The 21,247-nt window shown below is 43.3% G+C and overlaps 1 protein-coding gene across 1 annotated transcript in view; it reads right to left on the bottom strand.

Annotated features, from left to right (window-relative positions):
- Positions 1-363: 363 nt before the first annotated feature.
- dhx35.S (DEAH-box helicase 35 S homeolog) overlaps positions 364-21,247 on the bottom strand; it is a 28,139-nt gene continuing 7,255 nt past the window's right edge. The window contains exons 10-22 of the mRNA XM_018238417.2: positions 20,570-20,666; positions 18,142-18,300; positions 17,697-17,907; positions 16,151-16,275; positions 14,924-14,978; positions 14,472-14,567; positions 13,016-13,110; positions 12,425-12,502; positions 6,037-6,166; positions 5,198-5,279; positions 3,631-3,702; positions 2,729-2,840; positions 364-2,296 (exon numbers count right to left, since the gene is read on the bottom strand). Coding sequence (XP_018093906.1) covers positions 2,252-2,296; positions 2,729-2,840; positions 3,631-3,702; positions 5,198-5,279; positions 6,037-6,166; positions 12,425-12,502; positions 13,016-13,110; positions 14,472-14,567; positions 14,924-14,978; positions 16,151-16,275; positions 17,697-17,907; positions 18,142-18,300; positions 20,570-20,666 — 1,357 coding nt within the window. The 3' untranslated portion in view covers positions 364-2,251. The remainder of the gene's footprint in view (positions 2,297-2,728; positions 2,841-3,630; positions 3,703-5,197; positions 5,280-6,036; positions 6,167-12,424; positions 12,503-13,015; positions 13,111-14,471; positions 14,568-14,923; positions 14,979-16,150; positions 16,276-17,696; positions 17,908-18,141; positions 18,301-20,569; positions 20,667-21,247) is intronic.

The following is a 21,247-nucleotide window of genomic DNA, read 5'->3' as shown; positions in this document are numbered from 1 at the left end:
ACTGATAGTGCAGTTTATGCATATTTACGCCAGATGGAGCTTTTTAAAAAAACGCCATGTCTAGCCTTGCGCTAAGGGGGTGGGTATCGAGCCCAGCGAGCACAATAAAGTCAGAATAAATTGCCACACGCACACTGTTCCGCTGTTTGAGGCATCAGATGCACGCTGTAATCCTCTCTGCAGAGGTTTATTCCACATGAAAACAATTGCTGCAGCAACACTCCGATTGTTGGTTTCAACTTTTTATTTGTGCAATTAACACGGCAACGTCTCGGGCTCTACCAGCCCTTTATCAAGCCCAGCGAGAACAGAGACACTATCATTGTTTCCATTCAATCTGTGGAATGTGTGTAAAAAAAAAAAAAAAATGGTTGCCCGTTTTTTCCATAACCCCAGCTGAATGAGCCACTGCCAACTGTTTAGGCATTTGCCGTTCTGTATGGACACAGCAGGAGACCGTCCTGTTTCACATTCATGATACTAGCAGTGTAAAATAGCCAATATCATGAAATGTAAAATAAATAAATTACAGAAGAGCTCAGAAGAATACCCGAGGCAGTATTATGCTATATTAAGTTATACTGGTAAGTATGTGTCCCCTATAACTACAGCTAACGGCATGTACATTTGCATTATGATGTGGTACAAAAGGTTCCAGCACATTACAACATGTGGAATTTTATTCATCAATAGCTATTAATCCTGTGCTTAGCACTGGTCTCTGTCTCGAATGGAACAAAGTAATAGGGGAGTTTAAGAGACTAAGGGTAGGACTACATGGAAGTTTTCAGCACGATCAGACACACTGCAACAAAACGCTGGCGTCAAATCGCATATGGCGGACATAAGGTAAGTGAATGCATTGTCGCATGGTGTTGCAGCGTTGATCTAACGCAACAGCGTCTGCATCCTACAGCCGTGTTGCGTTGGATCAACATCTGCGACTTCATCCGACATTTCCATTACTTACCTTATTTCCATCGCATGCAATTTGACACCGGCGTTTCTTTGCCGCGTGTCGGATTGCGCCAAAAATGTCCATGTAGTATTACCCTTAAAAAGATCAATAAGCACATGTTTGGGTATGAAGGCAAGCACAGAACCATACAGCAAACACACTATGAACTGCCCAGAGGTACATGGATGTTATTTTTAAATCACGGGATATTAAAAGCTTATCTGTAAAAGGATATTTTTCTTTACAGCTCTAGCAACAAAAAAAGACGACCTACTTATTAGTTGTTATGGATTACAAGAGCTGGTGCAAACTCTTGTCATTTTTATTACATTATGTCCTTTGCATGCCTTGAGACCAAGAACCTCGCACACACAAGAGATACCTATGTGTTTATTAGATCGCTCTGATGATGTACAGTTATTTACAAGAACAAGATAGGTCTGGGCTATAATACACAGTAATGGTCTTTTAAAGGCTATAGGGCCGGAATTAGGGAAAAGGGGCCCTAGAAAGAGTTTCCTAAATCTGAGTCTACCCATGTTAAAATCCAACTCTCAGCAGCATTCCACAGATTGTAAATTCCAGATACAAATATTAAAAGCAAATTGTAATTTTACCAAGTACACTTTCTGGCTGAGAGGCCCTCTGTAAAAGCCCTTTTTCCCTTGCCCTAAAGCTAGTTCTACTAAAGGCTGGCATTGTGCCCATATGGGGTGAAAAAGCTGTATCTGTGCTACGCCTACACATTACTAGGCAGAAAAGGGCAATCCATAAGGGGTCTGCATGTCAACCTTATACGGAATAGCTGAAACAGGGTGTAAGATACAGGATACACAATGGGCAGATGGTGACACAAGCATCAGAAGTGCATAGCAAAGATGGTGTAACCGTGCCAAGCAGACACAGTTACGGCACTAAAGTGGTGAGATAGTGTTATACCGGTATCATTCATGTGGCCGTGTCCACTTTCGTTCATCATTTACAACTTAAAAAAATAAAAGTGCTTTCTGTTATACACACATATTTATATACTGTATATAGAAGCTTTGATGTGCCTAGGAGTGCAGGTGGGCACAATGTCACCGACGTGTAGAGTTCAGGTACAAGAACGTTTATGACTTTTGCTGGACTCAGAAAGAAACCATCCTGCAGAGCGGTGAAGGTTACGAAGCATCCTTCTTACTGGAGGAAGTTTTGGCAAAGGGCAGTTCCATAGAAGAGCCAAGATGAGAAGATGTCAGTGGTTGTTGGCGGCCTCTTTATCAGCAGGACTGTGCAAAGGGGAAGGGGAGCTCACAAATTGTCTATTTTGGCCCGTTTAGAAGTATGTGAGAGGTGCTGGTGGGAAAAAAAATAGTAATATGTAACTGATCTGCTTTCCTGGTTATGGTCCCATTGCAAATAGTTGTGCCCCTGCTAGGTAGTGATTAGTGTGGGTGCATGAGGCACAGCATGGAGGCTGGCATGCTTGTTTCTGTCATCAGTTGCCACTAGGGTTGCCACCTGGCCGGTAAAAATGATGGTTGATCCCAATGTTATTAATAGGAAAAAAAGATAAATATATAGGAAGGCCGGTATTTTTTTTTTCAGTAAAGGTGGCAACCCTAGTTGCCACTGGTCTTGCACAGAGGTGTAAACTGCAGTCATGTTCTTCCCAATATAGAAGATACCACTGTGCATGTATAGCATACTGACACCTGCTGGTAAAAGCACTATTTATTTGGTATATGTGTGTATAGAACATAGGAAGTGAATGAGCACATGACATACCGTCCCATGCTGGTAGAAGTGCGGTGCCAGTTCCAAAAGCCATGCTGACTCAACAGCTGTCACATCTCGTATGTAATATTTATTGGTCTGAACCACCTCACTGAAGAGTACCCTATGAAAAGCACAATAAAACACAATATTGGGCAGATATATAGAGTTAAAGACTTCAAAACACCTGAACAACCTTTAGCAGAAGGTGCATGGCAGTTGCCAATCAAGAACCTGGGATGTTCATACTGATCTGCTTAAGAATGAAAACAAGCTAAAAGAGAATACATGATGCTTTCTAACAGAAGAGGCAATGTGTTAAGGTGGCCTTAGACGCAAAGTTCCGACATCACCAAACGAGCCGATCTTTCGCCGATATGCCACTAACGGGCATGGCTATATCGGGGGTTATCTGATCGGATTACGATGAGAGCGCAATGGGCTCCGGCGGGACGGTCGGGACAAAATCAAACCTGTCAGATCAACCAAACGACCGATCTCCGCCGGACGAAAAATGACAGGACTTTCCACACATGGTCCAAAAATTGTACGAATCCTCGATTCGTACGATAGGATCTTTGCGTCTATGGCCAGCTTTAGTGTAATTAAATGGTACAGTTTTGTGGCTGCACAGAATGCTCCAAATAACAACCAATCCCATGGTGCCACAAAGCATAAGTGACAGTGATTATCTGCTGGAATACCTGCCTCTGGGAAGGAATCCGACTCACTACAGTGATCAACAAAAAGTCACAGAGAGTAAAATATGATCATAGTAAATATGATTGGCAAAGCAGATTTTTATCCTGGGTCCAGCCCAGGGACACATGATCACACAGTGTAATACGTTAGATACGGGTGCATTTTTGGGCAGCATAAGGATACAGACACACAGATAGGATATGGGATCTCACCAGTTTGGAGGCTTCTCTGCGTACAGCACCGACGTGGGGTGAATGTGCAGTTCATGCCCATCTCGCACTGTCCTGTGAAGTAGAGAAGAAACAATAAGACTGAGCAGACAAATGAATAAAAAGGATACAGAGGAAGGGTTGCCCGATATGCGGGTCGAGAAAAACTCGTTCTACACCTGACCCTAACCTGCGGATCCACGCCCGCCCGCACCTGACTTCCGCCTTCCTTTTATAGACCTGCGCCAACCAGCCCCGCCGATGACGTTATAAAGGAGGTGGGGAAGACAGACTCCTGCCTATAGATCTGGAAGCTGGAGAGACCCCCAAATAGGGGTGCAAGGTTGGCCCAAACCGGTCCGACCCACTCCCGGGCTGGCCTGCAAATCACTATTGCCTGACACTTGTCTCAGGAGAGTAGGGGGTGGGTGGCACAGACTCACTGATTGGCCTCTTGTAACCAGGGGAGCAGAAACCTGGGAATATAGTGCAGAGCACAGAATTGAACTGCACATACAGTTGTGTTCAGAATAATAGCAGTGCAACATCACTAACCTGATCAATCACTGTTTTTGGTAGAAATTATATTTCTATATTGCACATTTATTAGTAGGTGTAGTAGAGTAATAGAAAACTAACAGACCCAACAGTCATGACATGCTGCCCATTCTGTGTAATTCAAACATTAATTGAGGCTTGTTCCAAATAAAAGCAGTGTTTGAACTAATATTATATTATACAACTAGATTCGTTCAGTGATTCAAAGGAAAGCAAAATCGAGAAACATTTTTCAGTTTATACAGTGAAAGTTTTCTTCTGGTTCTGTAAATGAATAACACTAATTTGATAAAGTTTTCTTCATGTTTTGATTTGGAATAGAATGTGCAGTGTTCCCAATGTATTTGTGTGTATGGAAATAAAAGTTATAAGAATTTTGAGCTTAAGTCACTTTTTTTAAGCACACTGCTATTATTCTAAACACAACTATACATGGTAAGGTCTCCTCGTTTGGTGAGGTAACCAAACGGGTGGATCTTTACCCATTATGGCCTCCAACATTGGTGGAGAGACCCATCAGGAGTAGGCCGCATTAACACTGATACAGTCCTCACCCTATGGAATTTTCAAACCAGCATGATTGATACCTGGCTGATATTCATGGGGAACTCCTGATTTGGTCACAAGTGGCTGATGGAGACCTGATGGGAGAGCACTGCCTTAACATACTATCTGATTGATTCCTCATGATTTCCACCCATATATTGATCAGGTAGGACCTCCCATGGGCAGATACGCTGCCTACTTATTCTGCAGGGCCCTAGTCAGTAAACTTTTATTGGCCAACTTTACGGTCTGCTGGGAGAACAGAGTACCCTCTCAAAACAAAAATGGGTTTAGTAGAAACTGTGATATGAAGTACTCTAATCAGACTTTGCTTGTAAAAACTTTATTTCACACTATATCACAGTTTCTACTAAACCCATTTTGTTTTAGAGTACTGGTCTTTATGCAAAAATATCTATCTATCTATATCTATCCTCACAGACCAAAACGTTTTCCCCACAAATACCTGTAGACTCCAGTGGAATGGAGCTTAGCAGCATTAGCAAAGAACCCAGCTACAATGCAGCGCAGGATGGGGTCCGGATCCCCTAGACAAGAATAAGAAAACCATACTGGAATTTAACTGCAACACAGCAATGAAAAAAAAGGAATTTCTCCGATTAAACACATGGTGATATTCCAACTTCATCTAAAAGTTCCTTTTGTCTCAGGATTCTACCTTAAATACTCTATAGCAGTTCTCCCTGGTCTCATCATTTTGAGAAGAACCGTCAGTTCCCTGTATCTCAAATATTGAAAAAGGGATTCTGAAGAGGACAGAGACTCAGTGTGGAAGATCGATCTGGAGTTCAGCAAAAGCCATATATACAATAATGTTAGATAGTATCCTGCCTACGTCACACTGCAACGGGAGGAATAAACACGATGACCCATGATGCAAGTTTGTGTGTCTATGTCCCATAAAGCTTATTTTAGTGTCTTTCCATCAGTAAATAAGCAGGCATTGCGTCCAAAGTATTCTTTCAGCCTGACATTCCCATCATGCTTTCCCCCTCTTGCCCCAACTCCATTTTGCTACCAGCTTCTTACTTCTCCATCACCACCTTCTCTTCCTGCCCCAAGGCTGATCTCATTACTTCTGATCTCCCTCTGCCAGTCAAGCCCATGGTACCCAAGCCTCACCTACTTGAGCAAAAATCTTCCTCCTCCTACTGTCATGGAATTCCAAACCAGCCACAGCTACTTCCTTGTCTCAACCCTTCCCTTGTTATTGCATCCTACTCCTCCTTCCCTTTTGCCGCAACCCCAAAAAGCTTCTGGTATCTTCCACCTTATCTTCCTCACCTTCACTGGAATTCTTGGGAACTTTGAACTTGCTCAGAAGTTTCTTCAGCTGCTCCCTGACAGTAACTGCTCTCATGAGCCCCTTGTAGTTCAGGAAATGCTGCTGACACCAGTGAGAGCTCTTGTTAAACTATAAGGGTAAAGAGAAGATACATTTAAATCAGCACTGCCCCAAACCAGCATATTTTGAGTTTTTGAAGCAATAAAAACAGATCTCTAGGAGGGGCAATTTTGCTTTTCATTTATTTTCTGAAGGTGCATAGTGCAACTTCTTGTCTAGGATGTAAGGTGTACTAAGGAAAAGCTTCATATCTGACAAGAACATCTTGTGCATGTCCACCTTTAGTAAAAAAAAAAAATAGATTTTTGTACTTACCGTTAAATCCTTTTCTCTTGTCCTACATTGGGGAACACAGGCACCATGGGGATTAAGTCCTGTTGCTTGGAGAATGGACACTAAAAGGTTAAAGGAGCTCCTCCTCCTGCACTGGGCTTAATCCCCTACCTACTTCCTATTAGCCTCAGTTTTCGGCCGAAGAAGGAAGGACAACCCTACAATTAACTAAAAACTGCAAACCGAGGAGGAACTCCTTCCCCCCTAAGGAGAACTTGTGGTAACAGAGTCATCATAATTCAATTTAATTCAATTAGCCAAATAAAACAGGGAGGGAAGGCCTGTGTCCCCCAATGTAGGACAAGAGAAAAGGATTTAACGGTAAGTACAAAAATCTATTTTTCTCTTGCCTAGATTGGGGGACACAGGCACCATGGGGATGTCCCAAAGCTACCCATGAGGGTGGGACTTGTTTTCTCAAACGCTCAGGTAATCACAATCTGAAGCACCCTCCTCTCGAAGCTCATTTCTGCTGAGGAGAGTCTGTGTATCTGTGACACCTGGAGAAGATGTGGACGTAGGACCACACTGCAGCCCTACAACCTGGTCAGCGGAAGCCTGGTGGCAACACCACCCAAGAAGTGCTGAGGACTCTCGTAGAGTGAGTTTGGATCCCAAAGGGTAGAGGTTTTCCCTTCTCCGTGTATACCCTGAGGATGGCTGACCTGATCCATTTGGAGATCGAAGCCCTGGATGCACGTAGTCCCTTCCGAGGTCCCTCTGGAAGCATAAATAGGTGATTACCCACCGGAGAAACTTAGTAGTAGTAGAAAGTGTGCCTGTAGTATTCAAACAACGTCCAGCGTGTGCAATCTTTGTCCATCGCCATCAAGGGATGCGAATAGGAGGAGAACCACTAACTCCTGATTAGTCTGGAAACTCAGACACCACCTCAGAATCAGGGGTCGGCTTTGACACTACTTTATCCTTGTGGAGTATAGTGAATGTAAGTCTACATGCTAGGGCTGCTAACTCCGAAACTCGGCCAGCTGAATTGATGGCCCAGAGAATGCTGTCTAGACAGTCGGGATAGGTAATGGATTGACTCTAAAAGCTCAAAACGGCTGATCATGCAATGCTGATAGCGCAAGATTAAGATCCCCAGGAGCGATATTTGATGGTAAGGTGGGGCCTGTGTAAGGGCACCCTGTAACACGTTGTGTCGTTTGGGCCTAGTACCAGTTGCTGTGGGAAAGAAGAATAGGGTTGAACCTGTACAATCGAGGAGCTAAGGGCTAGGCCCTTCTCTATTCCCTCTTAGTAAAGTTTCCTTCGCTGAAACTTGTGGATCCTTGGAACTATTCACACACCAGGATATGGTCTTCCATACTCAGTGGTAATTGCGGGCTGACACAGGCTTCCTAGTAGGTATAGCCTTCCGTGGAACTCCAGATCTGTTGAGAAAGTACCCTAGGAAGCAAGGCTAGGACTGGAACCCGTATATATATATATATATATATATATATATATATATATATATATATATATATATATATATATATATATATATATATATATATATATATATATATATATATATATATATATATATATATATATATTCTTGCCATGATCTTGGTAGTTTGTTGTAGTGGCAGGAGGCCATCGGATCTACTTCTGGAATGCCCCAATGCGCTACGATAAGTGGAATACTTCTGGATGTAGACTGCACTCGCCTTGATCCAGTGTTTTGCGAATGAGGAAGTCTGCTACCCAGTTGTCCCTCCTGGGGTGTATCCTGCGGAGATGTCCAGCACGTTTTTCTCTGCCCGGAGTAGGATCTGCTGCGTCTCTGTAGGAGCTGACGGGCTTCTTTTGCCTCCCCGGTGGTTATGTAGGCTACAGCCGTCATGTTGCCAGATTGCACATATATCGAGGAGATGCTCGTCCAATAACTGGCGATAGACACATTGTCCTCAGTTCTAGGATGCTGATGGAGAGTGACCCCTCTATTGAGGTCCATCTGCCCTGTACATAGAGGACTCCTCCCCAGCCCTGTAGGCTGGCGTCTGTGGTGATGACCGTCCAAAAGTGGTTGGGAAACGATCTCCCTGCTAGAAGAGTCAGTGGTCGGAGCCACCACCAATCGACACCCGAACTGGGTAGTCGAAGGAACGATAGTCTGCTACCAGAATCTTGCGATCCATTTTCCTGCGATTCCTCCGCTGCTGCTTTAGTACTAGTGTCTGCATGGTCTTGTCCCAACACTCTCATGGCTACACGAAGCGGTACACATTGTTTCCCTGGATCGTCAGCAGTTGTGTGCCAAAGGAGAATAGCTTTGTTGGTAGGAGAAACGCTCTTCCTATCAAATTAGGTCCAGGAATTCTGTCCTCTGGGAAGGGGTGAGTACCGAATTCTGGTAAGAGATGAGACATCCCAGTCTGGTCAAAATTTCCACCACTGTCTGGATGTGGTCTGTGGGTAAGAGTTGAGAGGTGTCTAAACTCGTAGGTCATCCAGGTATGGCATGACCTCCATTCCCTGGAGACTTAGGTTCGCCAGGACTGCCGCCATCTGCGTGAAGACTCTTGGAGCAGGAGACAGCCCGTAGGGAAGAGGCCAATTGCCAGCGTCCTCCTGCAGCGAAAAAACGAAGGAAAGACAGTGGCTGGGATGTATTGGCACATGAAGGTATGCGTCTTAGATTTCGATCACTGCCGTAGACTTCCCTCTTTCCCAGACAACAGTACAGACTGTACAGTTTCCATCTTGAAATGGTGTTTTCTCCCACGATGGTTTACCTCCCTTAAGTGTGAATAGGGCGATAAGACCCGTCCTTGTTGGTATGACAGGGAGATCTGAGTAGAGACCTCGACCTCTGTCTCGGAAGGGGACCAGTCGTATTACTCCAGATAGGATAAGTCGCGAATGGTGCCCAGGAAGACTGAGCATCTTGGTTCCCCTTTGTGTAAGCGTAAGCACAGCGGACCGAAGCTGCTCTGGAACAGAGTTTTTGGCAGAGGTGTGAAACGAAAAAAAAAACCTCAACCTTTTGGACCAGGTTATCAACCAGAGCAGGGCGCTCTACCGACTGTTCTTTAAGCGGACTAAAGGGAACCCTGCGTAGCTGGGATGGAGGTCTGCGCCTTGTACCCTCTGCCTCGGTGAAAGGGCCGGAGAATTGTATTCTCTTAGATGGAACGCTTGGGTCTATTTTGTGGCAGAAAGGCGCTCATGCCACCTGTTACAGGGGAATTCCTTTTATTGAGTTCTGCTCCAAACAGTTATCTTCCCACGATGGGAGACTGACGAGAGATTTCTTTGACGTAAGGATGACACCAAGACTCTCTAAGGCGGAGTCTGGAAAATTTTATTAGGTAGCCTCGAGATACTATCTGTAGTACCCAAGGATCTTAGACCGCCTGTACGCACCCTTCCAAGTGTCTTAGAGTAGGCCATCGGGGTTTGCAGACCAGGTCTCTAGCCAAGAACAGCTGGCGACAATGCTGAGGCTCTGGCGATTATCTAGCTGCATCTAAGGCTGAGTCGCAATGTAAGCCCTTGCGTCTGCAATCTGGAACAGTCAAAGGTCTGTGGAGGGGTCCTCAAACCAAATGAGTTATGCCACCTGCTCCGCCTCGACCTCCGTTGCTCGATACCTATGTCGTAGTGAAGGTGGGGTGCATGGCCCCTCCTGTTGCTGAGAAAATAGCCTTGCATGTCTATGGAGTCCTTGATGGATGCCCATGTCTGCTACCAGTATGTTGTGGTCTTGGATAGACTCGAAACAGGAGGGTCTACCATACAGTACTGACTGTGGAGGTGAGGGCTCAAGCTCAGTAGATTCAGGCGGGAAGGAGTAACTCTGTGCATTTGTGTGTATGCCACCAACGTTAAAGCGCAGCGGACCAGAGCTGAGCTTTTTTTTTTTTTTTTACAGAGGTGGGAAACGAAAAAACCACAACTCTTTGGACCAGGTTATCGACCAGAGCCCTGCTCTCTACCGACAGAGCTAAGTAGGCAGGCTCTGTGTGAATCACTTGAAGGCAGAACCTTGCGATCTGGGGCTTTACATTGTGATGTCATCCAGCTGTTTGTAAACTGGGAAAACAATAACCCTAATTTTTTTTTTTTTTTTTTAATTCCCTTGGGGATCTAGGGGCCTCCTGTTCCTGGTCGGAGTACTCCCCAGAAAAAGTTTGGCCTTCTTTTCCTGAACCCATGGGGATATATGGGGTGTGGGCGTGTGGCGACAGAAGCTGAGGAGCTTGTCTCATGGGGTTGCGCTGACAGGTGATCGACACTCTGTCCAAGATCTCCAGTATTATAGCTAGGTTTGGGAGTCCTGCTAAGAAGAGATAGTGCTCGCACCATTTCTAAGTCCGAGCTCGACTGGCTAGCCGTAGCTGTCTCTGAGCCGGAGGTAGGTTGATTTTTGGCAGAGGTACCAGGTTTACAATATCCACAGACTTGGGCACCCCTATTCCCTCTTAGTAAGTGGATCAAAAAGGAAGGTGGAAATTTGGCCATGCAAGATGCACATGCAAAACCTGTACTTAGGGGAGAATGCATGTCGTGGTTAGTGGCTTAATAACGAGCGTCTCCTCTGTTCTGCCAGTCAAGAGACAAAACCTTAAAGTGTAGGCCGGAGAGAAGCCGGTAAGAAGCCGGAGTCTGCCTGTCTGTGGGGGTGTCAGAGGGAACTGTGTAGGGAATATTGTAACCATAATCCCCCTATCCGGATCCTCAAGGGCTTAGTAGGTAGTAGAATTTACTCACATACAGGAGTTTATGCTGCACAGCCGGAAGAGATGCATAGGAACACCATGCGCGATAAGCAAGATGGCCGCCACCCGGATCCCTAACCAAGATGGCCACCACCCAGATCCTTAACCAAGATGGCCGCCACCCAGATCCCTAACCAAGATGGCCGCCACCCGGATCCCTAACCAAGATGGCGGTCGCGTGGCGAAGAGCGGGAAGGGAAAATTCTGAACCGGTAAGGGTAATGTCCCAACACTCCTTCCCTCTTTCCAGAGGTTGCCGGTCCGTCCGCCCCTTGTCCTCCCTGTCTGGCTTAGTAGCGCTATGCAGGAAAGGGGTAGGCTCAGAGAAGGTGCGTTGGGGCGGGAGCGAAAGTATCGTTGGTTTCTATGGAACGGGGGGTGGGGTGAGGGAAAGTGTACTTACCCTCAGTACCAGCCTTCCGTGCCCTGTATGGTGCGGTGGCCCCGGTCAGGCTACTGGCGCAGCCTCCGTAGAGCGGGAGCCAGTAGCCACGGGGTGTTGAGCGAGCGTTAGCCTGCAGACCTCCGTAGAGCGGGAAGGCAACAAGGGCACAATAGTAGAGAAGACTCTCTCAGCTGGTGGGGTTCGGGAAAGGAAACACAGACCCCTATTTCTGGCATGGCACCTGAATAAGATCTGTACCACTGCTCCCTGCCAGTAATGTCCGTCCTCCTTCTGAGGACACTAAAAGGAAACTGAGGCTAATAGGAAGTAGGTAGGGGATTAAGCCCAGTGCAGGAGGAGGAGCTCCTTTAACCTTTTAGTGTCCATTCTCCAAGCAACAGGACTTAATCCCCATGGTGCCTGTGTTCCCCAATCTAGGCAAGAGAAAAGGTATTTTTTTTTATTCAGACCCCAATATTTGATTCCTTATGGCTGCAGATTCAGGTGTCTGTGTTAAACCTTAATGTACAGTAATAAGGAAAACAATCATCGGCTCCAGGCAGTATTTTTAAACTGCAATGTGTTTATTAGCAGTGTAGGCACACTACATGTTTCGGTCAGGGCCCTTTATCAATATAAAGGGCCCGAAACATAAAGTGTGCCTCAGATGCTAATAAACACATTGCAGTTTAAAAATACTGCCTGGAGCAGTTTATGTTTCAATTGTTTTCCTGGATTACATGTCCACTTTTAGACAGGACCATGCCTGAGAAATGTCATTCTCCATGGAGATCAGGAGGTGGACGGCCAGATTTCCACTTCACAAATATTACATGTGACTAACAAATAATCAAAATTAAACGGACAAGTTCAACTCACTTTGATGAAAGCTTCATACACGTTTAGCATGGTAAGATGATCGCCTTCCTCCACTGCAAATTTCCGGTGTTCTCGTATCTGGGGACGCAATGAGAACAGGTTTGGTACAAAGCACTGCACACACAGCTCTTAACCCATTACACATAATTTGAATGTTTACAGTTTCAAAATGTATCTGTCATGTAGATAATGCAGCTGTCCTATCATAATCCTTAAATTGATATTTACCACTGCACAGTGAAAAACAAATTTGTACCGACCTTCAAATCAATCTGTGGAAAGTGCTCAGCCCATATGCTGATATTAAATCAGAGGTGAGCATTATATGAATTCCAGTATGGGTTTACGTTTATACCACCAGATCACCCTAGTGGCTACATAAGAATAATAGCCAGGTCAGGCTGTGTTATTTTAAATTTCCACTAATTATAGAAAAAGAAAGGCATTTGTATAACTGGGTTGATAACACATTTGTTGTCAGTCTGTAACACAATACAAGGGTTTTAATTTTCAAGGGTAGAAGTCTACCTCAGTACTTTTGAAGTTCTCCCTAACAGGAATGTCTGATTCAGTCTGACCTTCTGCACTCACCGCTTGCGATTTCTGGTTTGGTGGGACGATAAAGACATTTTGAATCTGCATCATTGCGGCAATGCTTAGGATCTCAGCTGAACAACCAAAATTCCCTGAGGAGAGAAATTATATATACAAAACATAACCTGTTTAAAAGTAGTGCTAATCTCTTCTTTATTTACGCTCAAACAGGGCGGTAATAGGACACAGTCATTAGTTGAAGCATACTGCATACACAAAACATTCATCTTCTGATCATACACAAGAGATGACCCCTTCAGATTGAGTCTGCCACGATTTGTTTCCCAAAAACCAGAACAATCCACAAGGTTCCGGCGCAACCTTTCACTTTGGGAGGAGCCCTCCGCTACTCGGGTGCTGCCAGGTCTTAACATGAGAGGACCAGGGAGAGAGTTCTAGACAGGCAAGGGAACCGCACATAGTACAGGAACGAAGAACAGGAAGCAAGGTTGTGAGACAGGCCGAGCCAATACCAAACGAGAAGAGTAGTCGGGGTCACAGGCCAGGTCCAAAGACACCGACATAGAGGTACAAAGCAGGATCCAAAGGAATAGTCAAAGTTCAGGCAAGGTTCAGGCAAGGGTCAGGACAGGCGGCAGACGATAAGGGAACAGGGACAGGCAAGGTCAAACATGGCTTAAAGGAGAAGGAAAGGCTAAAATTAAGTAAGCTTTATCAGAAAGGTCTATATAAATACACCAGTAAACCCTCAAAGTAATGCTGCTCGGAGTCCTCTGTCAAAAGAAACACAGCATTTCTTTCCTTTTATTGTGTACACATGGGCTTCTGTATCAGACTTCCAGTTTTCAGCATAAACCTCCAGGGCAGGGCTTGAGCATGCTCAGTTTGCTCCTCTCCCCCTCCCTCCTCCCATCCCTGGCTGTAATCTGAGCTCAGAGCTGTAACTGAGCAGGGAGAGACTCAGGCAGGAAGTGATCTCACACCAAGCTTATATGGCAGCTTCTATCCTAAACAAACAGAGACAGTGTCTAATGCTGGTAACTCAGGTATGGTAAAGCATTCTGCAGAATAAATATAGCGTTCTAGCTTGCACTATTGTGGCTAATCTGTTGAAAATAAACTGTCTTGGAGCTTTCCTTCTCCTTTAAACAACAGATCGCACTCAGGAACTACTGATAGACCTATAATGGGCAATGAGTTACAGCAGCGTATAAAGGGGTTTTATAGCCAGTCAAATGGCTTACACAAATCACTTGGGGCCAGATTGGCAACAGGCGAAACAAGCCATGCTTACTAGCAATTACCATGCATTTATGTTCGCTCACATAGAGCAGTGGTAATGCAGACAGCACAGGAATACAAGGTCCCTGGTTCAACTCCAGGCAGGTTATCACATGCAGATTAGCATTTTTTTTTAAACACCATAAAGAAGAATTTTGCACTAAAGATATTCATTTTTAGGGAGAGACACTACATTTCATTTAAGACTTACCAGACTCAAGCAGCATCTTGGCAAACATTGGGTTAAGAGGAAATTCAGCCATACGCACCCCTAGAGGCTCGGTTAGTCGGCAATGCTTGTCTAGCCCTGCAATACAAATTCATTCACTGACAAGAAATTGACTTCAACAACTGACACACAATATCTAACAAATATACAAATCAAATGTCAAGCGACAGAAATAAGGGGCTCTTTTGAAACAATTGATCTAAACCTGGTGAACCAGAGTTCAGAGGGATATTTCCTAAATAGTGAAAAAAAGAGCTCACTTCAGTTTGGCAGAGAGACATTTCCCAGCTCTCCATTCGCTCGTATAGCATGAGCCAAATTTCTTAACCTTAGGTTAGATTATTTCTTTATCCAGTGCCAGGTGCAGGGCACAGTCAGCCCCAAGGCAGACATTCCCTCTGCATGAATCTCAGCTCAGATTAAAGGGTTCTCACCTCCTAATGCATACAAGAGCTCCAAGGCCTGAACCATCGACTGTGCGGGTGGAGGCTGGCAAGAAAAATGTAAGATCACAATATTTATTCTATTTATAATAAAACATGTCAAATATTTTTACAAACCTTTAAACAAAACAACTAATCTAAGAACTAACAATCACAATTTGTAGAAAAGATAAATTCTGGAATCAGAATTCTGTGATTCACATTATTATTATTTAACAGGAGCACTCTCTACCCGTCTCCTGGATTCTTAGCTTTCTCTTCACTAAACTTGTAACCAGCCACCTCCCAGCTGCCATCCTGACTTAACACATATATGGAACTTCTGCTCAGTCCAATATCCTTATATTTTATAGTTCCTGACCTATATAACTCAGCCTGCAGCCTTGTGCCTTTATATGGTCACAGAACTCCTCACTGATTTTTAATATACTTATAATTTACAGTAGGGGTACATTATCCCTTATAATACATGAGTGATACTCAGCGTTCCCTGTGTGACTCAGCCTGCAGCCTTGTGCCTATATATGGTCACAGAACCCCCCAGTGACTTCTAATATCCTTATAATTTACAGTAGGGGGGTACACTAACCCTTATAATACATGAGTGTTACTCAGAGTTCCCTGTATAACTCAGTCTGCAGCCGTGTGCCTTGATATGGGCACAGAAATCCTTAGTGACTTCTAATATCCTTATAATTTACAGTAAAGGGTACATTATCCCTTATAACCCATGAGCGATGCTCAGAGTTCCCTGTATAACTCAGCCTGCAGCCTTGTGCCTTTATATGGTCACAGAACTCTTCAGTGACTTCTAATATCCTTATAACTTACAGTAGGGGGTACATTATCCCTTATAATACATGAGTGATACTCAGAGTTCCCTGTATAACTTAGCCTGCAGCTTTATATTGTAAAAGAACATCTCAGTGACTTCTAATATGTTACAGAAGGGGATATTTTATTTGTTAAAACACAGATGTAATACGAGTGATACTAAGTGTTCCCTGGCAGTGCATTGGCTGCAGGGGGCAAATCAGATAGAGTTAATAGTGCAAGCGCCTGCATGGACTGATGTTCTGACTTCACATTGTTGTGTGGCGTAATTCCATCACCTCTTTCTGCCTGTTTGCTTTGTCACCCTTGCTATAGGTCTCAGTGTTGTGCTGATCTAATGGAATGACACGGCTTGCCATTGTCCCAAAAACGACCCTCTCTTACCGAAAGGAAGTGGAAACGAAGCACATTGTCTATGCCAAGTGCTTTAAGTTGCAATATGACAGGAGCAAGGTTGCTTCTCTGCATCTCTGGTACCGTGGAAGGAGGCAGCTTTAGAAAATCTTCCTCTGAGCAGAAAAATATAGAGAAGAGATGTATACATGTTATTGGCAAGGCTGAAAAGTCAGGTGAGGAATAAATCTGAAGACAAGAAATGTCCTGCATGGTATTGAAAAATATGAAGGTTTGACTGAAATTATAGCCAGGAAAATGACTCATCCAAAAGAAGTTTTTTTTTTTATTTTATTTTTTTTTTACTGTGACAGTGAACAAAGAAAATCTGAAAGCAGTTATTTTATGTGTCAGAAACCAATATTTCCCAATATTTTGTACCTTTTTAAACTTCTGCCAAGTAATCATTATGAGAAAAAGCCAGAAAAAAAAGCTTAAGGACACAGTTTAATAGCAGGACATCACGTAATAGGATAATGTTCAGCATGTTCATTATGCAGCATTACAAAGACTGTTCACTTACTCTGTCTCCAAACTCCCTGAGGATATTTTTTTTTTGTGGCGAGGCATGCAACTGGTTGTTTTCATTTAAAATAGTGGGGAAAGAGGTGATTGGTTCATGACATTCAGTTTTCAAAAGTCGCCCATCAGTGTGCCAAGACATGGGGTAGAGACTATGTGGGGCACAGGGACACGATAGAGCATGTGAAGAACAACAAACGGATTTAACCGGTTTTTAATAAATGGGGGAGGGACAAGTTTGTCCTGAGGGAGAAGTGTTAAGTAGTTTAAATAGGCTGCAGCGGTGGGAAAGAAAAAATAAAAATCTATGGAAGATTAAAAAGGCATTGATGACACACAGCAGGAATAACATGAAGATGGAAGAACAAGTAAATGAGGACCATAAGCTACACAGCATGGAGGATAAGCAGAGAAAATGAAATATACTATATTTTCCTGCCTAATATGTAATGCTAAAACTGTATGGACTTGCAATGGTGTAACTAGATATGTTTGGGTCTGGGTGCACGATGACCCACACCAGGTTCACCCACCCTACGAAATTGCGCACCAGCAGCTTACCTATAAAAACGTAGTGTTTCTGAAGCAAACAGCCCAGTTTTACCAGTGTTGGGTAACACTACAGTATACTTTAATGCACACAGTGTCTGCCTGCATCTCTTAAAATCTTTACATATGCCTGTCTTACTTTAGGCTAGCTTGGACTTGTTTATTTACTCATTCCTGTCTCCATCTCTTGGCTTGCTATTATCTCCTCTCTGTAGGATTATGGTTTTCTCTCGCTTTTAGGTTCTCTACACCTGTTTAAAGCAAACTACTTCTTTCTATCTCTCTTCCCTTTCTATCCCTATAGGGAAAAAAGAAAGCAAGAACAAGAAAGACAGGAAGCTACATTCATAGAAATAGACAGAAGCAGTAGACAACAAGCACAAGAGAGGAGCAGAGAGTAAGCAGGTAGATGGGATTTGACCACAAGCCACACAGAAGCAGTGAGAAAATGAGGCATGAATAATACCTGTGTACAGCCGATAGCACTGCCCAGAACGGTTCCTGCCACTTCGTCCCGCTCTCTGATTGGCTGAAGCCTGTGATACAGGAACTACCACCAAAGACTCCACAGCACGTTTGGGGTCGTATGCTCGCAACTTGACAAAACCACAGTCTATCACAAAGGAGATCCCGTTTATAGTAATGGAAGTCTCTGCAATGTTCGTTGCAACCACCACCTGGGAGGGACAAAGGAGACTTGCGCATATGGGGCGATCAATAAACAAGGGTTGCACCAGAAGGAATAAAGGCCAGTAAGGGATGTCTGTGTGTCTTAGGGTGCTGTAGTTCAGCAATAGCTGAAGAGGCCATAGGCTGCAGACTAAGACAAGCAACATGCATCATGCTGACTTCTCACACACATTTATATAGCATGTACAACATGAAAACCAGATTTCACATTCCAGCCTTACCTTCCTGGCACTGTGGGAGACCCTCTCAAACACCTTCATTTGCTCAGAAGTTGGGAGTCCTGCATACATGGGAAGCACACGCAGGTGCTTCTTCATGCCAGTACGAGAGAGGATGCGGGCCTGTTCTACAAGCATGGACACCACACTCTCCACTTCCTCCTACAAGGCAAGAATTAGAAAAGATCATAAATGATATAGTTAATTCTGTCGATAAGTCTATGTACACACTATACTCTAATACACAGATGTGCAATCTTTTTAGTTCTGTCTCACTGGGGACAGTAGCTCCCATCTTACTTGGTGTAATTAGTTGATATCCAGTAGGTGGCACTCAACTACTAAATAATAGAGAATCATAAATAGAAGAAACTTGTCAGTCCATTTCCTTTCTTCAGGAGTGATGAGCTTGATCAGTACATAAATAAATATGCTGTAGACGACTTCCCTGTCTGTCCCTACTGTCTGGTGCACAGTGATAGGACATCAGCACCCCACAGTAATTATTGAAATTAACAATACATCGGCACACACAGCAAGTTCAAGCAGGGCAAACCCTTGCAATTTTATTTGCAAAAGTGTAAAGTTTGGGGTAAAATCCCCTTTGTCAATGATAATAATGATCAGTGAGAGAAACAGCATAAATATAAGATTTAGCCCATAATTAGTGAAATCACAATTAGGCAAGAGTTACGTGGTTACATACATCCAACCCGTGTAAGACGTACAAAGTCCCAAAAAGAAAAAGCCCTTTTTCGAAGGAGTTATTATTGATATTGGCCTGTAATTATCATACTTCAAGTGGCCCCTGTCATTGTCCATCCAGACTGGCAATAAAAGTTTCCATAATACCAAGTCTTCTTTTTAGGGGCCCTAGACTTAGGTAAACCTATATATATTGGGTATCAACCTGTTTAGTGGACCCCTGGCCTTCATATTTAGAATGATTTATCTTTGTACCTAATGATATGTGGGAGATAAGACGCTGTAAATTGGAAGTTTTGAGGTGATTTTCTGAAATTTCATCAAAATCGACAGTTTTAGAAAAGCTTTGCAGTTTGGGACCTTGGAGTAGAAAGGCATATTTACCCATTTTGGATTCAGGGTAATGTGTACTTTGCCAAAATATGTGACTTTCTGGGATGAACTTACTTTTTAGTAGTTTTACCCCATATAAAATGCTGTAAATGTGTTGCTTTTGCAGCAGCTGAAATGACAGAAATGATAGACCATATGGGGTGTCTTCCTCTTGGGGCCCCTTGAGGCCAGATATCTAGGTAAACCTATGGATATTGGGCATCAAACTGTTCATTGGACCCCTGGCCCTCTTATTTAGGGTGATTTATCTTGATAATAATGATATGTGGGAAATAGATGCTGCAAACTGGAAGCTTTGATGTGATCTTTAAAAAAAGTCAGAAAATGTTATAAAGCCCTGTAACTTTAGAAAAGTGTTGTGACTGGGTAGTTTGGAGTAGAAAGACAAATGTACTTATTTTGCATTCGTCAGAATTTTTTTTTGCAAAAATGTATGGTTTGCTAGAGTAAACCTACGGTCAGTGGAATTTTGTCCTTGAAATCTGAAAAATGCAGGGTTCTGGAGCAGCACTTTGGAATTTTGGTAGTGTACTGCTGGAGTTTTTGACAAGTCAGAAATCTTCATAAAACACATACATTTGTAATTGCCGTGTTCGCGTGAGACATGGGGCCTTTTAAAATCAGTTGTATTTTTATGCATAAAATAAAATATGTTTCTACTTTATGTGTTTATATTATGGAAAAATATTTTTTTCATTTTTTACATCTATAGAAGCCATTATCAAAATGTAGAATTGCATCATAATTCTAGCATATTTTGAAAGCTTAGGTTGTCCTAAAAAAAAAAAAAAAAAAAAAACAATATATGGTTTACCTGGGTAAACTGAAAGTCCCCCCCCCATCCCCAGGAAAGGCCCCAAAACTGAAAGAGCACAAAATGCTCAAATCTGTTGGCAGTGAAAGGGTTAATACTTTTGCTAAATCCCCCCTAGTTTAATTGCATCCTGCTGCCACAATTTTGGTCTCTCTGCAAATCATACTGTGGGGACATCTGAGCAACGATGTCCAAGCAAAAAAAGCAAAACAAGGATTATTAAAGCATTGATCTAAAACACTTAGAGAGCAGCATTTTTGTTTCCTTTTTCATCCACTAGGAGTCACAATGACCATTTTCACATCCCACAGCAATTAGGTTCTTATGTAAGAAATATGAAAAAGTAAACTAAAAGATGTTAATCTAAATCATCTGCTCCTTGGGGGAACCTTATAGCTATCTCAGGAATTCCATGATTCAACTTAAGATTTCCAAAAGAAGAAATTTCACTAATAAAAATGTGACTGTGCAGCAAAAAATTTTATAAATGATTGGAGGGTCTTATACGGATTCTCTTACTTGGCCAGTTAGGAAGGCCAGAATGTCACCGTCAAGGTCACTCTGGTGGATCTTCATCACCGTTTGCACTGTAGACTTCAGGTAATCTGGAACAGGGCTGTGGATAAGAAGTAGAGAATATGTCAAAACTCCAAACCAAAAAAAGAAAAAAAAGGCAGGCAGTCAGATTGGGATAACTGGACCCAAACAGAAAGGGGCCACTAATCTCCTTTCTTCTTTAGCTTCTTATATTGTTCTCTCTTTTCTTTTGCCTTCAATCTACTATAATCTTTATTTTGCTCATATTCCCCCCTTTTGATAATCCTAAATTGTTTCGCCTAACTGTACCTTTACACTGCAGCTCCTCTCCCTATCTTTATTTCTGATTGTCTCCCTATTTTACTGCCTTGTCCCTTCTTTCTTTTTCTTAAGCTTTCCTATATTAACTACTCTTACTGTCCGGCGTGCACAGCTGCCTCCGGATCCAGCAGCCTTTGGAGAGCGGAGTTGGCCATACCCAGCTTGAAAGAAGCTGACAACTTGGCCCCTTCAGAGTAGTAAACTTATCAGCCTGTAAACGCTCCCCCCACACACACACACACATCATTGGCCTGCCCAATCAATATATCTGTATATATGTAGAGGGTTCTACTGTTTAAAGTCCCAGACTTTTCTGGGAAAATGCCTGAATGATTTGGG

The sequence above is a fragment of the Xenopus laevis genome, chromosome 9_10S (genome assembly GCF_017654675.1).
Source record: "Xenopus laevis strain J_2021 chromosome 9_10S, Xenopus_laevis_v10.1, whole genome shotgun sequence".
NCBI lineage: Eukaryota > Metazoa > Chordata > Amphibia > Anura > Pipidae > Xenopus > Xenopus laevis.
Note: the sequence above shows the minus strand (reverse complement) of the source record. Positions and strands in the feature narration are given on the sequence as shown.